Source organism: Lepus europaeus, chromosome 6 (assembly GCF_033115175.1).
Source record: "Lepus europaeus isolate LE1 chromosome 6, mLepTim1.pri, whole genome shotgun sequence".
In the NCBI taxonomy this organism is placed as follows: domain Eukaryota; kingdom Metazoa; phylum Chordata; class Mammalia; order Lagomorpha; family Leporidae; genus Lepus; species Lepus europaeus.
This window is the reverse complement of record NC_084832.1, coordinates 33,836,969-33,857,598: the sequence shown is the minus strand read 5'-3', so window position 1 is coordinate 33,857,598 and position 20,630 is coordinate 33,836,969. Positions and strand designations below refer to the sequence as shown.

Genomic DNA, 20,630 nt, shown 5'->3' with positions numbered 1-20,630 from the left:
AGCAAAATCTTCTATTACAAGCTAGATAGTAAATATTTTAGGCTCTGTGAGCCACATAGTCTTTTGTAACTATTAAACTCTGCTGTTGCAGTACAAAACCAGCCATATATAATACATAAACAAATGAGTATAAATGCATTTCAGTAAGACTTTATTCAGAAACACTGAAGCTTGAATTTCAAATAATTCTCCCATGTCATGGAACTATATACTTTGGATTTGTAAAAACCATTAAAAAGTGTAAAAATATTTTTTTTTGCTCACAGGTCTTTCAAAGTCAGCTGCAGGCCATTTTTGGTGTATGGGTCATAGTTTGTCAACCCATGTAATATAAGATCAAATAAAATTATGTTTTCCTGGTATGTATAGGTTAATTCAATATCTGAGACATCAAGAAATATGACACTTATGACATTCTTTATTCAATTCACATAGAAAAACATGCAGTATTAATGAAAACAATATGGTATTAATGTAAAATGTTCAGTGCACATTAGATAAACAAGTCATTAGCATACAAACCCATTTTTAAACACACCAAACATGTTTAGAATAATATAGTTTTTCAAAGCCTAAATTAAAAATTGTGCTTAACTCTTACCTATCTTCCCCCCCATCAATTCTCTCCATAAAACAAAAAAATTTGTCCTACATAAAAGCTATTCTATTAGCCAACCGAAACTTCTTTTTCTTTAAGTATGGAAAATAGCAAGCAAAAATGCTACCATGCACACAGTTTCTACAAAGAACAGTAACATGCAAGCAAGACCTTTATCACTCAAACACAGACAAAGACACATACACACGCACACATACACGCACAAATTAAAAGAAAAAAAACCTCCCCTGGGATACAAGTGAATTAATAATTGCAATGAGTGCTTTCATACCTATACAACTGCAACAATGAGAGGGTATATTTAAATTCCTCCAAAACCAACTGCTCCATACACATAAAAGATGAGCAAATATAGGCTGACATAAAATGAGTATTTTCATACAAAAATGTATTCTTTTATACTAGCAGAAGGTTTTCACAAAAACTATACAAAGCAGAATGTTAAAAAAAAATGCAAACATATACATATAACCTTAAAAACAGTAAATGAACATTGGGCTAAGGTCAGAGTGCTATTTTTCCATCATGGTCTTTCATAAAATTAGGCCAACATTAACATAAATAAAAAGGGGCAGACAAAATGATTTCCATACTAGGAAAAGCTCTAAAGGAATCCAATTCTCTTTATGAGCAGTGTAGAGACAATACTAAAAGCTTCAAGAAAGCCAAGTTCTGAAGACAACTGAGGCTCACTGTATCTGTTAAATAAGATTACAGTAAAGAAAAATATACCCAACCCAGATATATATAATGTTCACTTCAAAAAAAAAAAAAAAAACCCTCAACTTTCTCTGAGCTAAAGCTTCCTAAATAAGAATAAAAACCAAAGTCTTTTCAAAATGAACAAAAGTATTCTGGTACAAATTAATCCACCATTCTCACTTAAGATAATTCAATACTGTATAGAGCTTTTACAAGGGAAAAAAACAACTTTTAAAAACTTTCATATTTCTCTCGGAACAAAAACACGAAGGACAGCTTTCTAATGAGTCAACTTTTAGTTGCTTTAGATGGGCTGGCATTGGAAAGGCTGCTCTGGATTTTTCTTTTTGTTGACTGATTCATATTTTTATTCCTCTTTTCAGGCACAAAGGAAGTAGACCAAGGAGACTGAAGGTGGTTACCAAGACCATGCATCTCTGAGGACATCTTAAACAAAGATGATCCAAACCTTTGATCTTCAAAAAGTCGATGTGAACTGCTTAACAAAACACTCTGGGAAAACTCTGTCTGAAACAAACAACTGGGTGGTTTAATTTCATTAGTTCCTGGATTAGAAGTGGGATGGAGTGAAAAATCTTCATTCATTTCTTGGTCAGATGGAGAGAGGAGAAAAAAAGAAGCAGGTTTCCATTCATTTCCATTTGCTAACTGATCAGAAGTTAGAGAACCTTTGGAAAGGTTTAGTTTAGTTCTTTCTTCCAACTTTTCAGGTTCCTCAAGAAATTCACTGCCTTGAGATGACTTTGACAACCCATCCAAATCCACTGACTTAAAACCGTTATTACAAGGGCTCTTGCTGTTGTCCGACTCTGACATCATTGAATCCAATTCAGAGATTTTGTCAAGATAAGCAGCATCCATTGATGCTTCACTGGATGTCCGTGTCCGGTTCATTTCAAAAGAGCGAATAGAATTTAATTTCTTGGATAAACATGAGCCTGATTTCTCACTCAGTTTTGAAGATATTTCTCCAACAGAATTTGCCATGTTATTCCCTTCTGAACTCTCAAAATCCAAGCTTTGGGCATAGCTTGTAGAGCAACAATCCCAAAATCCTGTCTTTGGGGAAGTAAAACATTCTGATTTCTTTTCATTTTCACTTCTACTTATATCATCTTCTGAAGAATCTTTATTACAAACATTTGCAGAATCACAAAAATCATCAAATACCAATTTTCTTAGATGGTTTGAGTGCTTTCTGGAACTTCCTGCTTTGACTACAGAGCTCTCCCTATTTTCTGGAGTATTAAGCTGAAGGCAACTAAGAGACAAAGGAGTACAAGGGGCTGGAAGATCATAAAGTTCTTCATCTTTGTAGGGTACACAATCACTTGGTTTATTACCCCATTCTCTTTCCAAATAAGCATCCATGTTTGCATCTGTCACATCTAACATTACTTCTACCCGTTTTTGATATAGGTCTTTGTTCTTAGAAGAATTAGGCTCTGTTTTGCTGGTACTTTCTTGTCTGGCAGAACTGGTGTCAGACAGTCTGCTGCTGGAAGGCTTTGTCAGGTGAGAACTTGAGGTGGATGAGCCAGGCTGCGTTCTGGCATTGTCACATTGATTCTTTGACACCATATCCTCTTCACTATCCTTGATCCTCTTGCCATCTGAAGAAAGTACTCTCTGGCAAATGGAATCCATAGCTTCCTTCTCTTCACTTGAATGTTTTAGTTGTGTGACTTGAGATTCTAGTTCCTCTATATACTTATCACTTCGCTCCAGGGCTTTCTTGAGCCGATTAGTTTCACGTTCATACTGTTCAACTTTGGACTGAAGAGCAGCAACTGTAAACCTTCCAAACCTATAAAGAATGGAAGCAGAGTTAATCTTACAGATCAACTGTTTTTCTTTTCTTTTTAAAAGTTTAAGAATGCAAATTGCCCAGGAACTTTTTAACTACACATGGAAGTGAGAAGTCAGAACACTTAATGAGTAGAACAAAAGCTATGGCAGATGTAGTATCTTCATAAAATGGTCTCCCTCCTGATGTAATATAGTAAATACATGATAATAACTGCAAAGATCTTATATTTCTGTGGCTCAATCAGTGCAGTTTTAGCAAAGAGGAACAAATTTGCTGATGATTTCTCTTCCAAGGGCTAGCTCTGTCGTGTTAGTTCAAATATGCATGAAGAGTTATCCCCTAAAACAATGGCAAAGATTTATGATAACATTTGAACAGTGGTCCACATCTTGAAATATTTACATTCAATCATTTTCCTATCATACAGCAGTGCTTTACAACACATTTCTTACACAATGTCACCTTGTCAAACATAAAATGCCAATTTGAAATTCAGAAATCTTAGTAGTCCCAGGAAGAGTGGTTTTAAATACTTATTTGGACCCTTTCAATTATAGTCTCCCTTGATCTGAAGGTTTTCCTTGGCCTTTCTAAGCACTGGGCTTTAATTTATTTCAGCTCTACTTATTTTTAGCATTTTATAACTGTATGGGACATCAATCTCATTTCTTTCAACTTTGAAAAATAGAGTCAGTGCCTGTGCTTCCAATATACTATGAATAAAAACATTTTTACATTTTCTTAAAGGGAATATTTTGGAGAGTGACAAAAAGAATACATCAAAAATTCAGTCTTTTAACCTAGCATTATCTTTTTTCCATTATTATGTCAATAATAGGTACCAGGTTCAATTCAGAAAGTAATTTTTGAGGACCTAGTATAGTATATATACCTAGTATAGGTATATTTGGTTGGAGCTGAGGAGTAAGACAGTTTCAGATCCAAAGGACATAAAATATCTAGGTTAAATTCTACCTTATCACAAAAGAAAATTCTAACTTTCAGGAAACTGCTTCTTATAACCAAATAAACATAAACCTTACATTCTAACTCCATGAAAAATATCTCTCCCCTAAAGTTCTTACCAAAAGTGCTAATCATCTTTTTGATAATTAGTTTTAAAAAAATTTTTTTTTGACAGGCAGAGTGGACAGTGAGAGAGAGACAGAGAGAAAGGTCTTCCTTTACCGTTGGTTCACCCCCAATGGCCGCTGTAATAGGCGTGCTGTGGCCGGCACACTGCACTGATCCAAACCCAGGAGCCAGGTGCTTCTCCTGGTCTCCCATGCAGGTGCAGGGCCCAAGGACTTGGGCCATCCTCCACTGCCCTCCTGGGCCACAGCAGAGAGCTGGACTGGAAGAGGGGCAACCGGGACAGAATCCAGTGCCCTGACTGGGACTAGAACTCGGTGTGCCGGCGCCACAGGCAGAGGATTAGCCTATTGAGCCACAGCGCCGGCCTGATAATTAATTTTTTTTTTTTTAAAGAATTCAAGAAGCCGGTGCCGCGGCTCACTAGGCTAATCCTCCACCTTGCGGCGCCGGCACACCGGGTTCTAGTCCCGGTCGGGGTGCCGGATTCTGACCCGGTTGTCCCTCTTCCAGGCCAGCTCTCTGCTGTGGCCAGGGAGTGCAGTGGAGAATGGCCCAAGTGCTTGGGCCCTGCACCCCATGGGAGACCAGGATAAACACCTGACTCCTGCCATCGGATCAGCGCGGTGCGCCGGCCGCAGCGCCCTTACCGCGGCGGCCATTGGAGGGTGAACCAACGGCAAAAGGAAGACCTTTCTCTCTGTCTCTCTCTCACTGTCCACTCTGCCTGTCAAAAAATAAATAAATAAATAAATAAAGTATTAAAAAAAAAAGAATTCAAGAATTGTTTGTAGGAAGGTGCTTGAGAACTACTATTAAAAAGTATCTATATCTGGATTTACCTTCTTTTTTTTCCCTTAATTATAAAAATAATCATGGGGCCAGCACTGTGGCATAGCAGGTAAAGCTACTGCCTGCAGTGCCAGTATCCCATATGGGCGCCGGTTCGAGTGCTCTCTGCTATGGCCTGGGAAGGCAGTACAAGATGGCTCAAGTCCTTGGGCTCCTGCACCTGCATGGGAGACCTGCAAGAAGCTCCTGGCTCCTGGCTTCAGATCAGTGCAGCTCTGGCTGTTGCGGCCATCTGGGGAGTGAACCATTGGATGGAAGATCTCGCTCTCTTTGTCTCTCTCCACCCCCACCCCCACCCCTCTTTAACTCTGCCTTTCAAATAAATAAATAAATCTTGTAAAACAATCTAAGAAAAAAATAATCACAATTGAGTATAAAAACATTACAAAGGAGCAGCAGCCAACAGTAATCGCACATGTTAGAATTAACCACAATATATCATTTCTTAATTTATTTTTGTTCACTTGAAAAACAGAGTGATAGAAAAAGAGACAAGATGAGATATTGCATCTGCTGGTTCACTCCCCAAATGCCTGTAATAACCAGGGCTAGGCCATAACAAAGTCAGGAGTCTAGAACTCCATCTAGACAGAGACCCAACTACCTGGGCCATCGCCTGCTGCCTCCCAGGCTGCACATTAACAGAAAGCTGGCTCAGAATAAGCTCGGGGAATAGGACCCAGGCACTCCAACATGGGGAACAGGCTGAGCCAAATGCCTTATCCTACAGTATGTTCTAGCCTTTCATTTAATATCCATCACCAACTATACCCCCCTAATCAAGTTCACTTTCCAGTTCAGACCTGATGTAATTCCTGTTCTCTGTCACCAAGGGGAAAAAACACAGAAGCAAAGGTAAATAAATACAGAAGCAGAAAATCTCAGGATCAGAAAAGGCTTTAAAAGACTAAGACTGCTGGGGCCAGTGCTATGTTTCACACATTCAGCCATTCACCTTCTTTATTTCATTGATACTAATGAAAGCTACAGAGATTGATATATACACAGTACAGTTTTTAAACTACAGGTTTGAAACTTAATACTGCTCCATCCAAAATACTTCATTTTTTACCTTCATAAAAGACTACAAATAGATGAGACATTTAACATAGGTATTAGGGGATTTTTTCGCTTACCCAAGATACTTTTATTAAATCTGGCAAAGGACAATTTATTTTATCATACAGATAATTATGATTAAAGATACATATCTGATACTTTACTTCAATGGAAGAAGACAAGGAGGATAAAAGCTTACTTATCGTTGCATGTTAATACTTTCTTTTCACACTAATTCAAGATATTTCCAGAGTATACAGCATTAAATGAAGCAATGCTGGGGCAAGCCAGAGGGATTTCTAATATCATTTACCATACTTCCTTTTCCTGAGAAAATTTCAAAATGGGAGTATTTTATAAACATTCCATTAGAGACCAAAACGCTTTGATTTCAAAGTAGCAACGATGGCCAAAGGCTTCATTATGCCAGAGAAAACATTGTAGCGCAGTTTGGGAGCTGCGACTGATACTGAAAATGTATTCTGCAAGAATGCAGTAGAAGCTGAAAGGATTTTTCAGCTTGCAGTGTGAACTCATGCATCCATTCTGGATGAAAGAAAAGGATGAGGGTTCCCCTTATCCAAACAGCCACTGGGGTAGGTACAAGATTATTCTTGACCATACTAGAATTAGAAGAAATAAATTCGACCTTTGAGGTACTGTAAGTAGAGTAAGAACATCTCTGACAACAAGAAGTTCTCAAGACCATATGCTCTCACAGGCCATTACTGGAAGAAACAGGATGTGGTTGAAAGTGATCAGAAAGAAGGCACAAATGTGGTAAAGAATAAATGCCAACATCAATGATCAAAAGAACTAAATTAGGGGTCAGAATTGTGGCACAATGAGCTAAACTGCGACCTGCATCAGAGTGCCAGTTCAAGTCCCAGCTGCTCTGCTTCCTACCCGGTTCTCTGATAATGTGCCTGGGAAAGCAGTAGATAATGGCCTAAGCACAAGGGCTCCTCACCCATGCAGGAGACCTGGGCGGAGCTCTTGGCTACTTGTTTTGGTCTGGACCAGCTCCAGCTGTTGTAGTCATTTGGGGAGTAAACCAGGAGATGGAAGATCTCTGTCTTTCTGCTTTCCAAATCAATCAATCAATCTTAAAAAAAAAAAAACAACTAAGCTCTAGTGCTCTATACTACTAACTTGTTATAAAGATTTAGGCAATCTACTTTGCCTCTCTAGTTCACAACAATCTCAACTAAAGGGATAAATATAGTGGTCAGTGGTTGCCAAGACAACCAAACTTCAGAAAGGCCTTCATGAAGAATGAGGAGGATACCATAGAAGTGAGCCCGCTTTCTTCCTAATGATTCTTTAGTTTTACATATTTTCTCTACTTGTTAGCTGAGGTAACACTGAAAACTAACAGCAATATTTGGATCCAGACCAGCTTTTGTGGTTTTCAATGTTGATTTCCTTGCCACACAAATTTCAGTTACCATGTGCTATGGTTTGAAAAAATTTTGGCTCCCAAACTCATGCTGACATTTAATTCCCATCCAGAGATGGACTATGAATCTCCAAAACCGTGAGCCAAAGTAATTTTCTTTTTTTCACCAGTAGTTTCTTTCAGTATCTGTTATAGAGTCAAAAAGCTGACTAGTACACTATGTTTTAGCTAAATAATACTGGCCACCAACAACGTTTTAATTTTAGTTCCCATATTATATTAACTGTGAGTATGGACAAAGTAAAATCTTCACTTAGAGTTTGCAGTTTACAGTTATCAATAGGTCACTTCTCTCAAAGTCTGTCAGTGATTAGCCACTGTGCACCTGTTACTCAGTTATCACATAGGCAGTAGTTGTGCTGGCTCCTTGTCGCCCAGTGAACAGCTTATGTGATATTTCAGAAAAGCAAAGAAAAGATAGATTTGGAAACAAAGATGAAGGGATAGCATAGAAATATAAAAGTTATGATGATGGAAGTGAAATTAGAATCAAAGGCAAATGTATTTATGGAAAAAAATAGCAGACCATTTGAATATCATAACAATGCCAGTCCATTCAAGATACTCTATGTACGACAGAGGAATTTAGTAGACACAAACTAACAGCATATATGAGAAGCAGCTGTGGCAATAAAAAAGATGAAGATGCCTACAGGAATGACTAGTTGAGGAAAAAAAAAAAAACTTCACATTAAATCAATGAGGATACTTCATGCCATTGAAAGCAGACAATCAAATACTAGAAATTGATGTAAACTTAGGAGTGTAAAAATTCATCAAAGTATTAGAAAATATAATAGCTTTATATCATTGTTTATATTATAAAAAAGTAAACACTATTCAAACTATTTTCTCTAAGTGTCTTACCAAGAAAGAACAATTTCTTAGTGTTTCTCATGTTTCAAACTATGCTGCAGAAATATTAGTACACAAAAATATTATTTTTACTTTTTTTCATATCCACATACATTTATAACTGACAGTACAGAGCCAGTGTTTTGACAGAATAGTTAAGGTCATAGAAAAATTGTGTTTCTTTTCCCATTAAGATTTCTTGGTGAGATTTTAGCATGCAAAGTCATTTTTATGGCCCTGTACACTGTGTAAATTGAGAATTATCTATATTAAAGCAATGGTTGATTCAAGAGAAAGCCAAATTAATTTATGTCAATCTCAAATCATTTTAAGAACTGCCACTTTTACCAAAAGAATGTTTACACAGCTGTAATTGTGTATATTCTCATCCCTTAATTTCAGATCTTAGAAAACAATCTTTATGATTTTTGAAAAACATTTTTTTTCTTTATTTAAGGCAGAGTAACAGAGAGAGAGAGAGAAAGAGGTCTTCTATCTGCTGGTCCACTCCCCAAGTAACCACAAGCACCATGACTGCACCAGACTGAAGCTAGGAGTCAGCGCTTTCATCTGGATCTCTGATATGGGTGGCAGAGGCCCAAGCACATGATCCTTCATTTACTGCCTCCAAGGGTACATGTTAGCAGGAAGCTGACCAGAGCATAGGCAGGACTTGATCCTAGGCACTCTGATTATGTTAGTGTTCCAAGTGGCACTTTAACTCGCTGACCTCAATCTAGTCTTCTTTATTTTAAACATGGAGAAAGGTCAAGTTTTAGAGGGAAGAGCTTTCCATTGTTCATTTCTCTTTCCTAAGTACATTCCCCGAAAGCACAATTTAGCAGGTAGATTCCTTCAGTTTGCAAAATCTTTGTTTTGACTACACATATCTTTAGTCAGTAGCATGTAACATGACCTCTTCAGGAATCTGTTTTTTTTTTTTAAATAAAGATTTATTGAAAGTCAGAGTTACAAAGAGAGAGAGTCCTTGATTCTAAATACCATGATTAAAATCATATTAACTACCTGAACATGAGGTCTTTTCTCAAGTATTATCAGCACCTGTTCATAATTCCTATCAAATCATAAACTAGATTTACTGTCACAAGGAAACAACACACAGTTGACTGACTAGCTTTGTTGTACTATCTATATATTAATACATACATTTACTAATGGAAACCTGGCAAGGAAAGAAGAAAACAACTGTAGGAAAGTGTGTATCACAGTCAATAAAGTTTATGATTTACTCTGTTTTAGGCACAAGTTCAGGAATATTTTGAAACTTCCAAAGATAATTCATTAAAGGAAAGTACAGAATTGACAGATAGTCCTGGTGAATTCTAAATCAACTATTTTTACCAGACATATGATGACTAAGTCTGAACCAGAACCATGAACTTAAACAACCATATTTAAGTGTGTGAAGTGTACAAAGCATACAAGATCAATTTGTCTCATGGCATAATCAGCAGTAATCTTCCAACCAGAAAAAAAGATATTTCTTATTTGAAATGGTACAAAACTACACAGAAAATTTTAGGGCCTTAATATTCCTAGGTTTTGCTTGTCTTGGGATCTAATTTTGAGGACTCAAAAAAAAAAAAAAAAAAAAAAAGAAAAAAAGCAGGACATACAGCAGACTCAGAATGACCAATGCCATAAACAGCATTTAGCCCTTGAGGCATTCGGATCTGGCTAAAAAGCCCATGTGAGCTTTTCAGGCAAGGAAAGCCAAGACACTGTGGCAAAAAATGACTTACATGAAAGATCTCTGTGAATGAGATCCCAGTGGAAAGAAGGGGCCACCGGGGCTTGTGCAGTGGGTTAACGCCCTGGTCTGAAGCACCAGTATCCCATATGAGCTCCGTTTTGAGACCCAGCTGCTCCACTTCTGATCCAGCTCTCTGCTATAACCTGGGAAAGCAGTAGAAGATGGCCTAAGTTCTTGGGCCCCTGCACCCATGTGGCAGACCTGGAAGAAGCTCCTGGCTCCTGGCTTTGGATCGGTGTAGCTCCAGCTATTACGGCTAATTGGGGAGTGAACAATTAAATGGAAGACCTCTCTCTCTCTCTCTCTCTCTCTGCTTCTCTTCTCTCTGTTTAACTTGACTATCAAATAGGTCAATAAAAATCTTAAAAAAAGAAAGGAGGTACCTTTCTCTGAAGGGAGGAGAGAATGTCCACTTTGATTATGGCCTGGTCTAAATAATGTTAGAGTTTGTGGACTCAAGATGCTTCCATAGCCTTGGCAGCTCATGACAAGAGCCTCAGGTGAACACTGACGTCATAAATAAGAGTGTCAATCATTAAATCAACAACAGGAGTCACTGTGCACTTACTCCCCATATAGGAACTCTGTCTTTAATGTGTTTTACTACGAGAATTAACAGTAAAACTAGTCTTCAAACAGTACTTTATACTTTGTGTGTCTGTGTGGGTGCAAACTGTTGAAATCTTTACTTAGTATAGAGTTTATCTTCTGTATATAAATATAATTAAAAATGAATCTTAATGAAGAATGGGATGGGAGAGGGAGTAGGCGGTCTGATGGTTTGGGGGTGTGAGGGTGAGTATGGGGGAAGAATCGCTATAATACAAAAGTTGTACTTATGAAAATTATATTTATTAAATAAAAGCTTTCTATATATAAAAAAAATACAAGTTATGCTATGTTTTCTCCTAGTTTTATCACAAAACAGAAAGTGCTTCAGTATTTTCCAGAACAGAAAAATGCCACAATCTCCCCACTAAAGATTAAGCTGGCATGACACGAGAACTACTCTCCATCTTCTAAAAGTACTATTTAAAAAGCAAGGTAGGGGCCGGTGCCGCGGCTCACTAGGCTAATCCTCCGCCTTGCGGTGCCGGCACACCAGGTTCTAGTCCCGGTCGGGGCACCGATCCTGTCCCGGTTGCCCCTCTTCCAGGCCAGCTCTCTGCTGTGGCCAGGGAGTGCAGTGGAGGAAGGCCCAAAGTCCTTGGGCCCTGCACCCCATGGGAGACCAGGATAAACACCTGACTCCTGCCATCGGATCAGCACGGTGCACCGGCCGCAGCGCCCTTACCGCGGCGGCCATTGGAGGGTGAACCAACGGCAAAAGGAAGACCTTTCTCTCTGTCTCTCTCTCTCACTGTCCACTCTGCCTGTCAAAAAAAAAAAAAAAAAAAAAAAAAGCAAGGTAGGCCGGCGCCGTGGCTCAACAGGCTAATCCTCTGCCTGTGGCGCCGTCACACTGGGTTCTAGTCCTGGTTGGGGCACCAGGTTCTAGTCCTGGTGGGGGCGCCGGATTCTGTCCTGGTTGTTCCTCTTCCAGTCCAGCTCTCTGCTGTGGCCCAGGAAGGCAGTGGAGGATGGCCCAAGTCCCTGGGCCCTGCATCCGCATGGGAGACCAGGAGAAGCACCTGGCTCCTGGCTTCAGATCAGCATGGTGCGCCAGCCACAGCGCGCTGGCAGCAGTGGCCATTGAGGGGTGAACCAACGGAAAAGGAAGACCTTTCTCTCTCTCACTGTCCACTCTGCCTGTCCGAAAAAAAAAAAAAAAAAAAAACAAAAAGCAAAAAACAAAAACCCAAAACAAAACAAAACAAAAAAGTAAGGTAAAGTTGGTCTTGCAAGCTTTCAACAACATAGCAGGTTTTAAAAATAATACCTCATATTATTCACACAATTTTAAGGATACTTTGTTGTTGTTTTTATTTTATTAAATGGAGTGTGCAATGGTGGTTAAAAGTGTGATATTGAAAATTCATGCTGAGATACCCAGATATTCCTTTAATTTTTTTTTTTTATTTGACAGCTAGAGTTATAGACAGTGAGAGAGAGAGAGAGACAGAGAAAGGTTTTCCTTCCATTGGTTCACTCCCCAGTGGCTGCTAAGGCTGGAGCTGTGCCGATCTGAAGCCAAGAGCCAGGTGCTTCCTCCTGGTCTCCCATGCAGTTGCAGGGCCCAAGCACTTGGGCCATCATCTACTGCCCTTCCGGGCCACAGCAGAGAGCTGGACTGGAAGAGGAGCAACCGAGACTAGAACCCGGCACCCATAGGGGAAGCTGGTGCCGCAGGTAGAGGATTAACCAAGTGAGCCATGGTTCCGCGAACCCCAGATATTCTTAACAACAATGAACTGAGTGTTGGGCAGCATATGTAAATTGAGAAGGAACAAATTAGTTCCTTTTGTGGTAAATAAGGGCGGACCCATATTAGCAGGAGTCACAAGTGGGAACTCAGAACTAAACTATGTTTCATATTAGCTACTTTCTCTCCTTGTCTTCCATGGCTACTGGGACTTGGTTTCTGACCCTTTATTTGGAAATGACAGTCAGTTTTCATTTTCAAGGTTTCCTTCCTTCTGTTTGGATAGTATATTGGGGAAAATTGCTCAAAATAGGATATCACTCTACTTTTCCTATAATGCATGTGAAGATAGACTACTCTTTTTATTGTGGAATAAATTTAATTCTATTGAATAAATATATTTCATTCTGATTCCATGCAGAAATGCCCTAATTTTCTGTTTCTCCTTTTCCAAAAAGATCAACCTTGGCCGGCGCCGTGGTTCAACAGGCTAATCCTCCGCTTGTGGCACCGGCACACCGAGTTCTAGTCCTGGTCGCTCCTCTTCCTGTCCAGCTCTCTGCTATGGCCCAGGAGTGCAGTGGAGGATGGCCCAGGTCCTTGGACCCTGCACCCGCATGGGAGACCAGGAGAAGCACCTGGTTCCTGGTTTCGGATCAGCGCGGTGCGCCGGCTGTAGTGCGCCGGCCGCAGTGCGTTGGCCACAGCGGCCATTGGGGAGTGAACCAATGGACAAAGGAAGACCTTTCTGTCTCTCTCTCTCACTGTCACTCTGCCTGTCCAAAAAAAAAAAAAAAAAATCAACCTTGAAGTTTGCTTGGAATTCTAATCTTTCGTGGGACAGAACATTGAGACCTGTTATTTCACATATTTTTACAACTCTTAGAGTAATAAAGAACTTTCTTCTTTTCCTAAAATATAATAACTTTAACAACACAATTTTAGTAATAGAAAAGAGCACAACTATAGTTCAGTAATAAAATCACAGTTTAAAACTTCTGGTCTGGTGCTGGAGCTGTGGCGTAGTAGGCTAAGCCTCCACCTGTGGTGCCAGCATTCCATATGGGCGCTGATTCATGTCCCAGCTGCTCCTCTCCTGACCTAACTCTCTGTTAATGGCCTGGAAAAGCAGTGGAAGATGGCCCAAGTGCTTAGGCTCCTGCACCCATGTGGGAGACCTGGAAGAAACTCCTGGCTCCTAACTCCGGATTGGCTCAGCTCTGGCCATTGCAGCCAATTGGGAAGTAAACTAGTAGATAGAAGACCTTTGTCTCTTTGTCTGTAACTCTACTTCTCAAATAAATAAACAAAATTCTTAATAACAAGAAAACCTTCTGGTCTAGCATCTGTCTACATTTTCAGTTTAGCAAAGTCTCTCCCTCCCTCCTCCTCCCCATCCCTCTCCTCTCCACCTCCCTCTCTCTCTCCTTCAAAAAACCGTGATCCAGGTACTTCATAATTATTACTCTGATGACAGTTACTGAGGACAAATGTGTGCTGAGGGGCTATGAGGGAAGAAATCAAGAGATGTAGAAGTCACTATCCCTGTTCTCACATTTTATAACATCTTTGACAACATTATTGCTTAGTTATTAGCATGCATTGCAGGCTCCCAAAATATCTTATCAATACAATAAAGACAAGCTGACAGAAAATTGTAGTCTATCCCCAATTAGCTGAATATCATAGAAGGGCCCCCTCAGGCAGCTGAGGGCCTGAGCACAACTGGCTGTCACAGCCTGGCCTCAGGGTATCATCAGGTTTCCCGACAGTCTACAAGTTCCCCTTCCGGGAAAACCAAAGGGCACAGCAGAATCAGTCATCAGATCAGGCTGGGGTCAAATACTAGGAATAACGGCATTTGTCAGAGCAAACTCATGAGAAACAAAAAGGTCAGAATAGGTCAAGAAGGGACAACTGCCAAACCCAGCCTGACCAGAAGTGCTGATGTGGAAGCCAAAGGTACAATGGCACTGGCATATTTTAAGACATGGTTTACAAAGAACAGACTTGAGAATCTGAACTGGGCCACAGCCCAGAGTCAGCATAGGAGTAGGTAAAAGCACAAAAATTTGGTTCAAGAGATTCAGGCAAAAAACCAGTACCAGAGCTAGGGAAACACTAATATTGTCTCCTCTGTTTCTAACTCCCAAGCTTACAGCAATTTAGACAGGAATACAGGATATTCCTTGCTCTCCTCTGTGAGGGAAGTGCCAACAAAGTCTTGATTTCCTGATCACTTCAAGCCTTCATAGTTTAAGCTTCAATGAAGCTCAAAATCTTAACCTCCTGGACAGTTCCATTTCAGTGGCACTGGCAATGTTAACATGTAAGAACTCTGAGGAAAATTATATTCTCACTTTAAAACTTTCTTTCCCTTTGGTCTGAAAGGGAGGTTTTTTTCTACTTACTGTATACTTCGCTGATGGCGAAGTGAATCTAGCTATGAGATTATTATTCAAGTTCTTATTTTGGCTATGCTATTACAGAAAAATGTTAGCCATCTCTTTTAAAAGGTCTAAAGATTAAATTGTGCATCCCACAGATTCCTTCATAATAGAATTAGTTTCCTACCTTGAAGAGAATAGAGAAATGAAAGAACAAGTTGGGCTTCGAATAGAGAAATGAGGGAGCAAGTCCTAGATCGCTTGCTGACAATAGCAATATCACATGAATACTTAGCAAACAGTTTCAACCTTTAGATAACAACTTAAGAAAACATTTACCAGAAGGTCCAATGCCTTCTATAAATTTTAAGAATCATGTATTTGAAAACACCTCTTAAATATCTAAGATGGTGTAGTTTGTTTAACCAGTAAACTTAAGCACAACCATATAAAATGTTTTTAGTTTCTTTCTACCAACAAGTTTAAAACATATGATACACAGATTCAGGTCACACAAATTAAAATGTATCTTTGATTGATTTTAGCAGCTTAAATTTATGGACAATCTTATCTATAAGCCATTTAAAATAAAACTCTTAATAAAATTTCCCCATGTGGACATACAATATGTACACACATATAATATAGCATAATAGACCAATATAGCAATTTTAATAATAGCTTTTAAAATCTTTAACTCTTTTTGTAGATTGCCAATTGATTTGAATTGCTTTTTCTTTTTAGTAACCTCAGTTAACCATACTTTCTTTCAGTTGGTACTGTTAATACATTATTGGCTTCATCTGTTTGCAGAGCCATCCCAAAGTACTGAATACAATAGAAGTGGCTGGAAAAAGTCCATAGGAACCTATAGGAGGAGAGCTAAACCCAGAACCAACAACGCTTTAGTTTTATGAGCAGCAAATCATATATAACTGTGGATGACAAAAGACTTTAAGTTGCCATGTTTAAAATTATAAACTCATCAACCAACAAGAGGCACTTGCTTACTTCACAGTATTTTTGAAAGCACCTGTAGGATTTTACAAGTATTTAACCCTTTAGGCCTCTGGGGCTTTCTCATTAAGATAACTATCATGTCTAGTAACACAAGATCATTAGACTTTTTAATTCTCAAACATTTGTATTAATAGCATTTTCCATTATAGAAACTTAAAGTCTGGTACCACATCACATCTTGACAGTCCTTCTAATATACTCCAAATAGACTGATTAGTTGGTGTCTCTATAAGATGAGAGACATAGGTCCTTTGATTTTTTCAGTTGGGCCCAAACTGGAAAAACCAAAGTCCAGGATTTACTGGAAATTTTAGAGACCAGATTGTTTGAAACTTTGATTTTTTGAATGCCTGTCAAGAATGCCAAGAAGGCTCAAAATCCAAAATATAAAAAATAATTTTCCTCATGGGCATTGTCTACCTTAGAAAAACTACTACAGAACATGCCTGTGATTATAGACTTGTAGTTCAGGCCACCGAAGATTAGAGATGGGACATGGGCACTCCCTTGACTTGCATCCTCTGGTCTGCTTTAACACAAACCAGGAGGAAAAGAAAGCTAGGCATCAGAAGCAATGGGTGGCAGGCCTATTAATGGCTGATCTGTACAGTGATCTGCCCTCAAGGAGACCCAACAGGCCAGTCCACTGCAGTGGCTTTCAATGTGGTAAGCCTGGGCTTCAGCAGAAGTCAGCTTGTGAAGAGCCCTGGCAGCTCTGCCAAGAGTTGGATCACTGGACATGGACCTGCCCTGGAGTCGAAGGACACCCAGGTCAGACCCACAAATCTTATTGGCTCTAAGCTGAAAAGCCCTTCACTCAGCCCAACTTCCAAAGTGACCACTGCAGCTGAAGGTATGGTCAAGTAGGGTCAGCAACATTGCAGGCAGAACTGTAAATTTCTTGTTAGAGATGCCCCCTGCCTTTACCTGGCCAGCTCTCCTCCCAGGCCAGCCAAGTAATGAAAGTCAACAGGGTGCCTTCCCCTAGGAGGTTCACACCTCCCTTAGGATATACCCCATGTGAAGAGATAGATAGGTCTGGGCCTCTTAACTTACAAGGCCTAAAGCCCACCAGATTATTATCAAGCCCCTTCTATCAGGTTCTATTTGCCTCTCAATCAGAAAACTTAATTGTAGCTTAGACAGCACCTTTCTTAGCTCCTCTAATAATGACTCTGTCCTTTGTTCTAGACCCTGTCTAGTGCACTTGGGCCTCATTCCTTTGTAATCATAACCTCTACTCTACCACCAATGGCTCTACTCCCAACCTGTGTATACTGATGGTCCTCTTCCCCACTTAATGCTGTATAATTGTTCAAACCTGGTAAATGCCACTCTTAGGATCACTGGTTACTATCCTCACTCTGTCTTTTATGACCTTGTCTAAATATGATCAGAGTTGGCAAACTTGGAAGGCTTCCATAGCCTTGGCAACTCATGACGACAGCCTAGGGTGGTTACTGGCACCATAAACTAGAGTGTCAATTTGTTGGGTCAACAACAGGAGCCACTGTGTACTTGCTCCTCAGGTGGGATCTCTGTCCTTAATGTGCTGTACATTTTGATTTGATGCTATAACTAGTACTCAAACAGTATGTTTCACTTTGTGTTTCTATGTGGGTGCAAACTGTTGAAATCTTTATACTAAATTGATGTTCTATATATAAAGAGAATTGAAAATGAATCTTGATGCAAGTAGAAGGGGAGAGGGAGCGGGAGAGGGGAGGGTTGTGGGTGGGAGGGAAGTTATGGGAGGGGGAAGCCATTGTAATCCATAAGCTGTACACTGGAAATTTATATTCATTAAATAAAAGTTAAAAAAAAAAAAAAGTAAGAACTCTTTCCTTCTGCTATGCCCCAGACAAAGAAGATGCATACACAAGTATGAATATGTGTGTTCTGCATAAATATACATATGCATACATTTTTAAAAAGTCTTAATGCTAATCAGCTGGCAGATAAACTGGGCGTGACAGTCATGCAAATGGTTAGCATATAATATGATGTTTAAAATAGGATATCACAACACAAAGAAAATGATCCTTCTATCTGGGGAAATCATGGAAAGTCCCTCCATCTGGGGAAAAATGGACACAAGTGACAACTGGGCAAGATCTCAAAGGATGGGTAGAATGAATCAGAAAGAATTAGAAAGAGGCTAGTAGGAAGAACAGGAAAGGCAAGAAAAAAGGCATTAAGTGAAACTTCAAAAGCATGAGACAACATAGTGGACATGGGCCAATGAGAAATTCTTTGGGACCCACTGAGAAATTTTCAGTATGGTCAGAGAAGAGTCCAAAAAGGCAGATGCTTGACAAGAGGCAAGAAAAGCTAAGTTGAAGTTATATAGTAAAGAACCTTGTATACTATACAATATTAAAAAGCTTGGGCTTAACATGCAGGCAATGGGGAATCACCAAAAGTTAAACGGGAGCAAAATGATCAAACCTATATCTCAGAATTGAGGCAATGATATAAAATACTTGAGGGTTTAGCTTGCAAAAGGGTAAACAGTCAGAGGGTTTTTATACTAGGCTAAGCTAAAAATAATGTGGATCCAAACTAGTAGGAATAAGAAAATGGATCACAAAGCCATTGAAAATAGGTGGGTTAGAAAAAACAACCAGGTATAGGGTTCAATTGAAAGGACAGAGACTGTAACATTTTGCTATTTTTACTTTAGGCAACTAGATAAATATAAATAAAGTAGTAAAATCATAAAAAGGGTAAGAATGAAGCAAGAGGATAAATAATTTTCTGTGTGGGACTAGGGATGAGGAGAATGGATACATTTAGACATACACACACACACACACACATTGTCCTACTCTACCTGTATCTCTTATTTATGTCATATATTTTGTGAGGATGATTTTGTAAAGATTATTTCCTTTAATCCTCATAATGATACATTATCCACATTTTACTTAAAGAAAATGGTGGTCCCAAGAGATTAAGTAATTTAGCCAATGTTATTTACTCATTTAATTATTTAACAAATATCTATCAAACATCTAAAGCATTGGGGCTTTAGAAGAGAAAGACAGGCATCCATGTGGGAACTTAGAGTTTAGTAGAGGAGACAACAAACGGAGCAAGAAATTAAAGGAACAGGAGTGAAGATGGTAATATGGGATAAATACTGTAACACTTGTTGGTTTTAACTATGGACTCTGTCATCAATACATTTCAAATTTTAATTCATTTAATCTTGACTACAATCTACAAGATAGGCAGAATCACCAGCCCATTCACAGATGGCCAAAACTGAGATACACAGTGGTTAAAAGTCTTTCTCCAAATTACACAGACATTAAATATACAGGGTCAGTGTTCAGTGTCCTGGAGAACAACCTTTGTTCGTAACCACCAAGTCCTATTGCTTTAATATAGCATTGTCTCATACAACAAAATAAGTAGACAGATCTGAGGGAGAGAGAGATGCCTTAGATTGATTTATCAGAAAAGGCCTCTCTGAACATGATGACCAAAGGAGATATCTAAGCAAAGATCTGGAAGCAGAATATTCTCAGCAGAAGAAACTAAGTCCAGCACGTTTTAGAAGAATGACAGGGGAGCTGGACTACGATGAGCCAGGGGAGTGCTAATGAGATTAAGTACAAGAGGCATATGTGGACTAGCTAGTGAAGAGTTCGTATTTCTTTCTTTCTTTTTTTTTTTTTTTTTTAAGATTTAATTACTTGAGGCTGGCGCCGTGGCTTAACAGGCTAATCCTCTGCCTGTGGCGCTGGCACACTAGGTTCTAGTCCCGGTTGGGGCGCCGGATTCTATCCCGGTTGCCCCTCTTCCAGGCCAGCTCTCTGCTATGGCCCGGGAAGGCAGTGGAGGATGGCCCAAGTGCTTGGGCCCTGCACCTGCATGGGAGACCAGGAGAAGCACCTGGCTCCTGGCTTCGGAGCAGCGCGGTGTGCCAGCCGCAGCGGCCATTGGAGGGTGAACCAGCGGCAAAAAGGAAGACCTTTCTCTCTGTCTCTCTCACTATCCACTCTGCCTGTCAAAAAAAAAAAAAAAAAAAAAAAAGATTTATTTACTTGAAAGACAGAGTTAGAGACAGGGGTAGAGAGTGAACCCATAGGTTCACTCCCCAAATGGCTGCAATAGCTGGAGTTGAACTGATCCAAAGCCAGGGGACAGGAGTTTCCTCCAGTTCTCCCATGTGAATGCAGGGGCCCAAGCATTTCAGCCATCTTCCGCTGCTTTCCCAGGCACATTAGCAGGGAGCTGGATAGGAAGTGGAGCAGCCAGTACTTGAACTGGCACCCATAAGGGATGCCAGCACTGCAGGCCAGGGTTTTTAGCTGATGCGCCACAGTGCCGGCCCCCGGATTTCAGTTTAGGAAACACTGGGCAGTTTTAGGAAAGAGATCTAAATAATTTGATTTATGTTTTACTAAAATGCAATTTTTAGTATGATGAAAAATGAACTGGGCATGGGAATGGGGGACAGAGTAGAAGGGAAATTTGAATTCAGTTAGTCTGTCTCAAGAGCTAAGCTCTTCTTAGCCACCATGCTTTGTGGTGAATGTAATGTATAGGACCTTTACTGAGAGTACAAAATAGACAGGTGGAAATATGAATCTGCAGTTCAGGAAAGAGGATAAAGAAAAAGATTTAGATTTTGTTTTACAATCTTGGGCCTACAGGAAGATTATTATGC

General features: G+C 39.7%; 1 protein-coding gene across 2 annotated transcripts in view; it reads right to left on the bottom strand.

Moving 5' to 3' along the window:
- Nucleotides 1-174: 174 nt before the first annotated feature.
- OBI1 (ORC ubiquitin ligase 1) overlaps nucleotides 175-20,630 on the bottom strand; it is a 51,632-nt gene continuing 31,176 nt past the window's right edge. For both annotated transcript variants that reach the window (XM_062194059.1, XM_062194060.1), the window contains one exon: nucleotides 175-3,149. In XM_062194059.1, coding sequence (XP_062050043.1) covers nucleotides 1,610-3,149 — 1,540 coding nt within the window. In that variant the 3' untranslated portion in view covers nucleotides 175-1,609. The remainder of the gene's footprint in view (nucleotides 3,150-20,630) is intronic.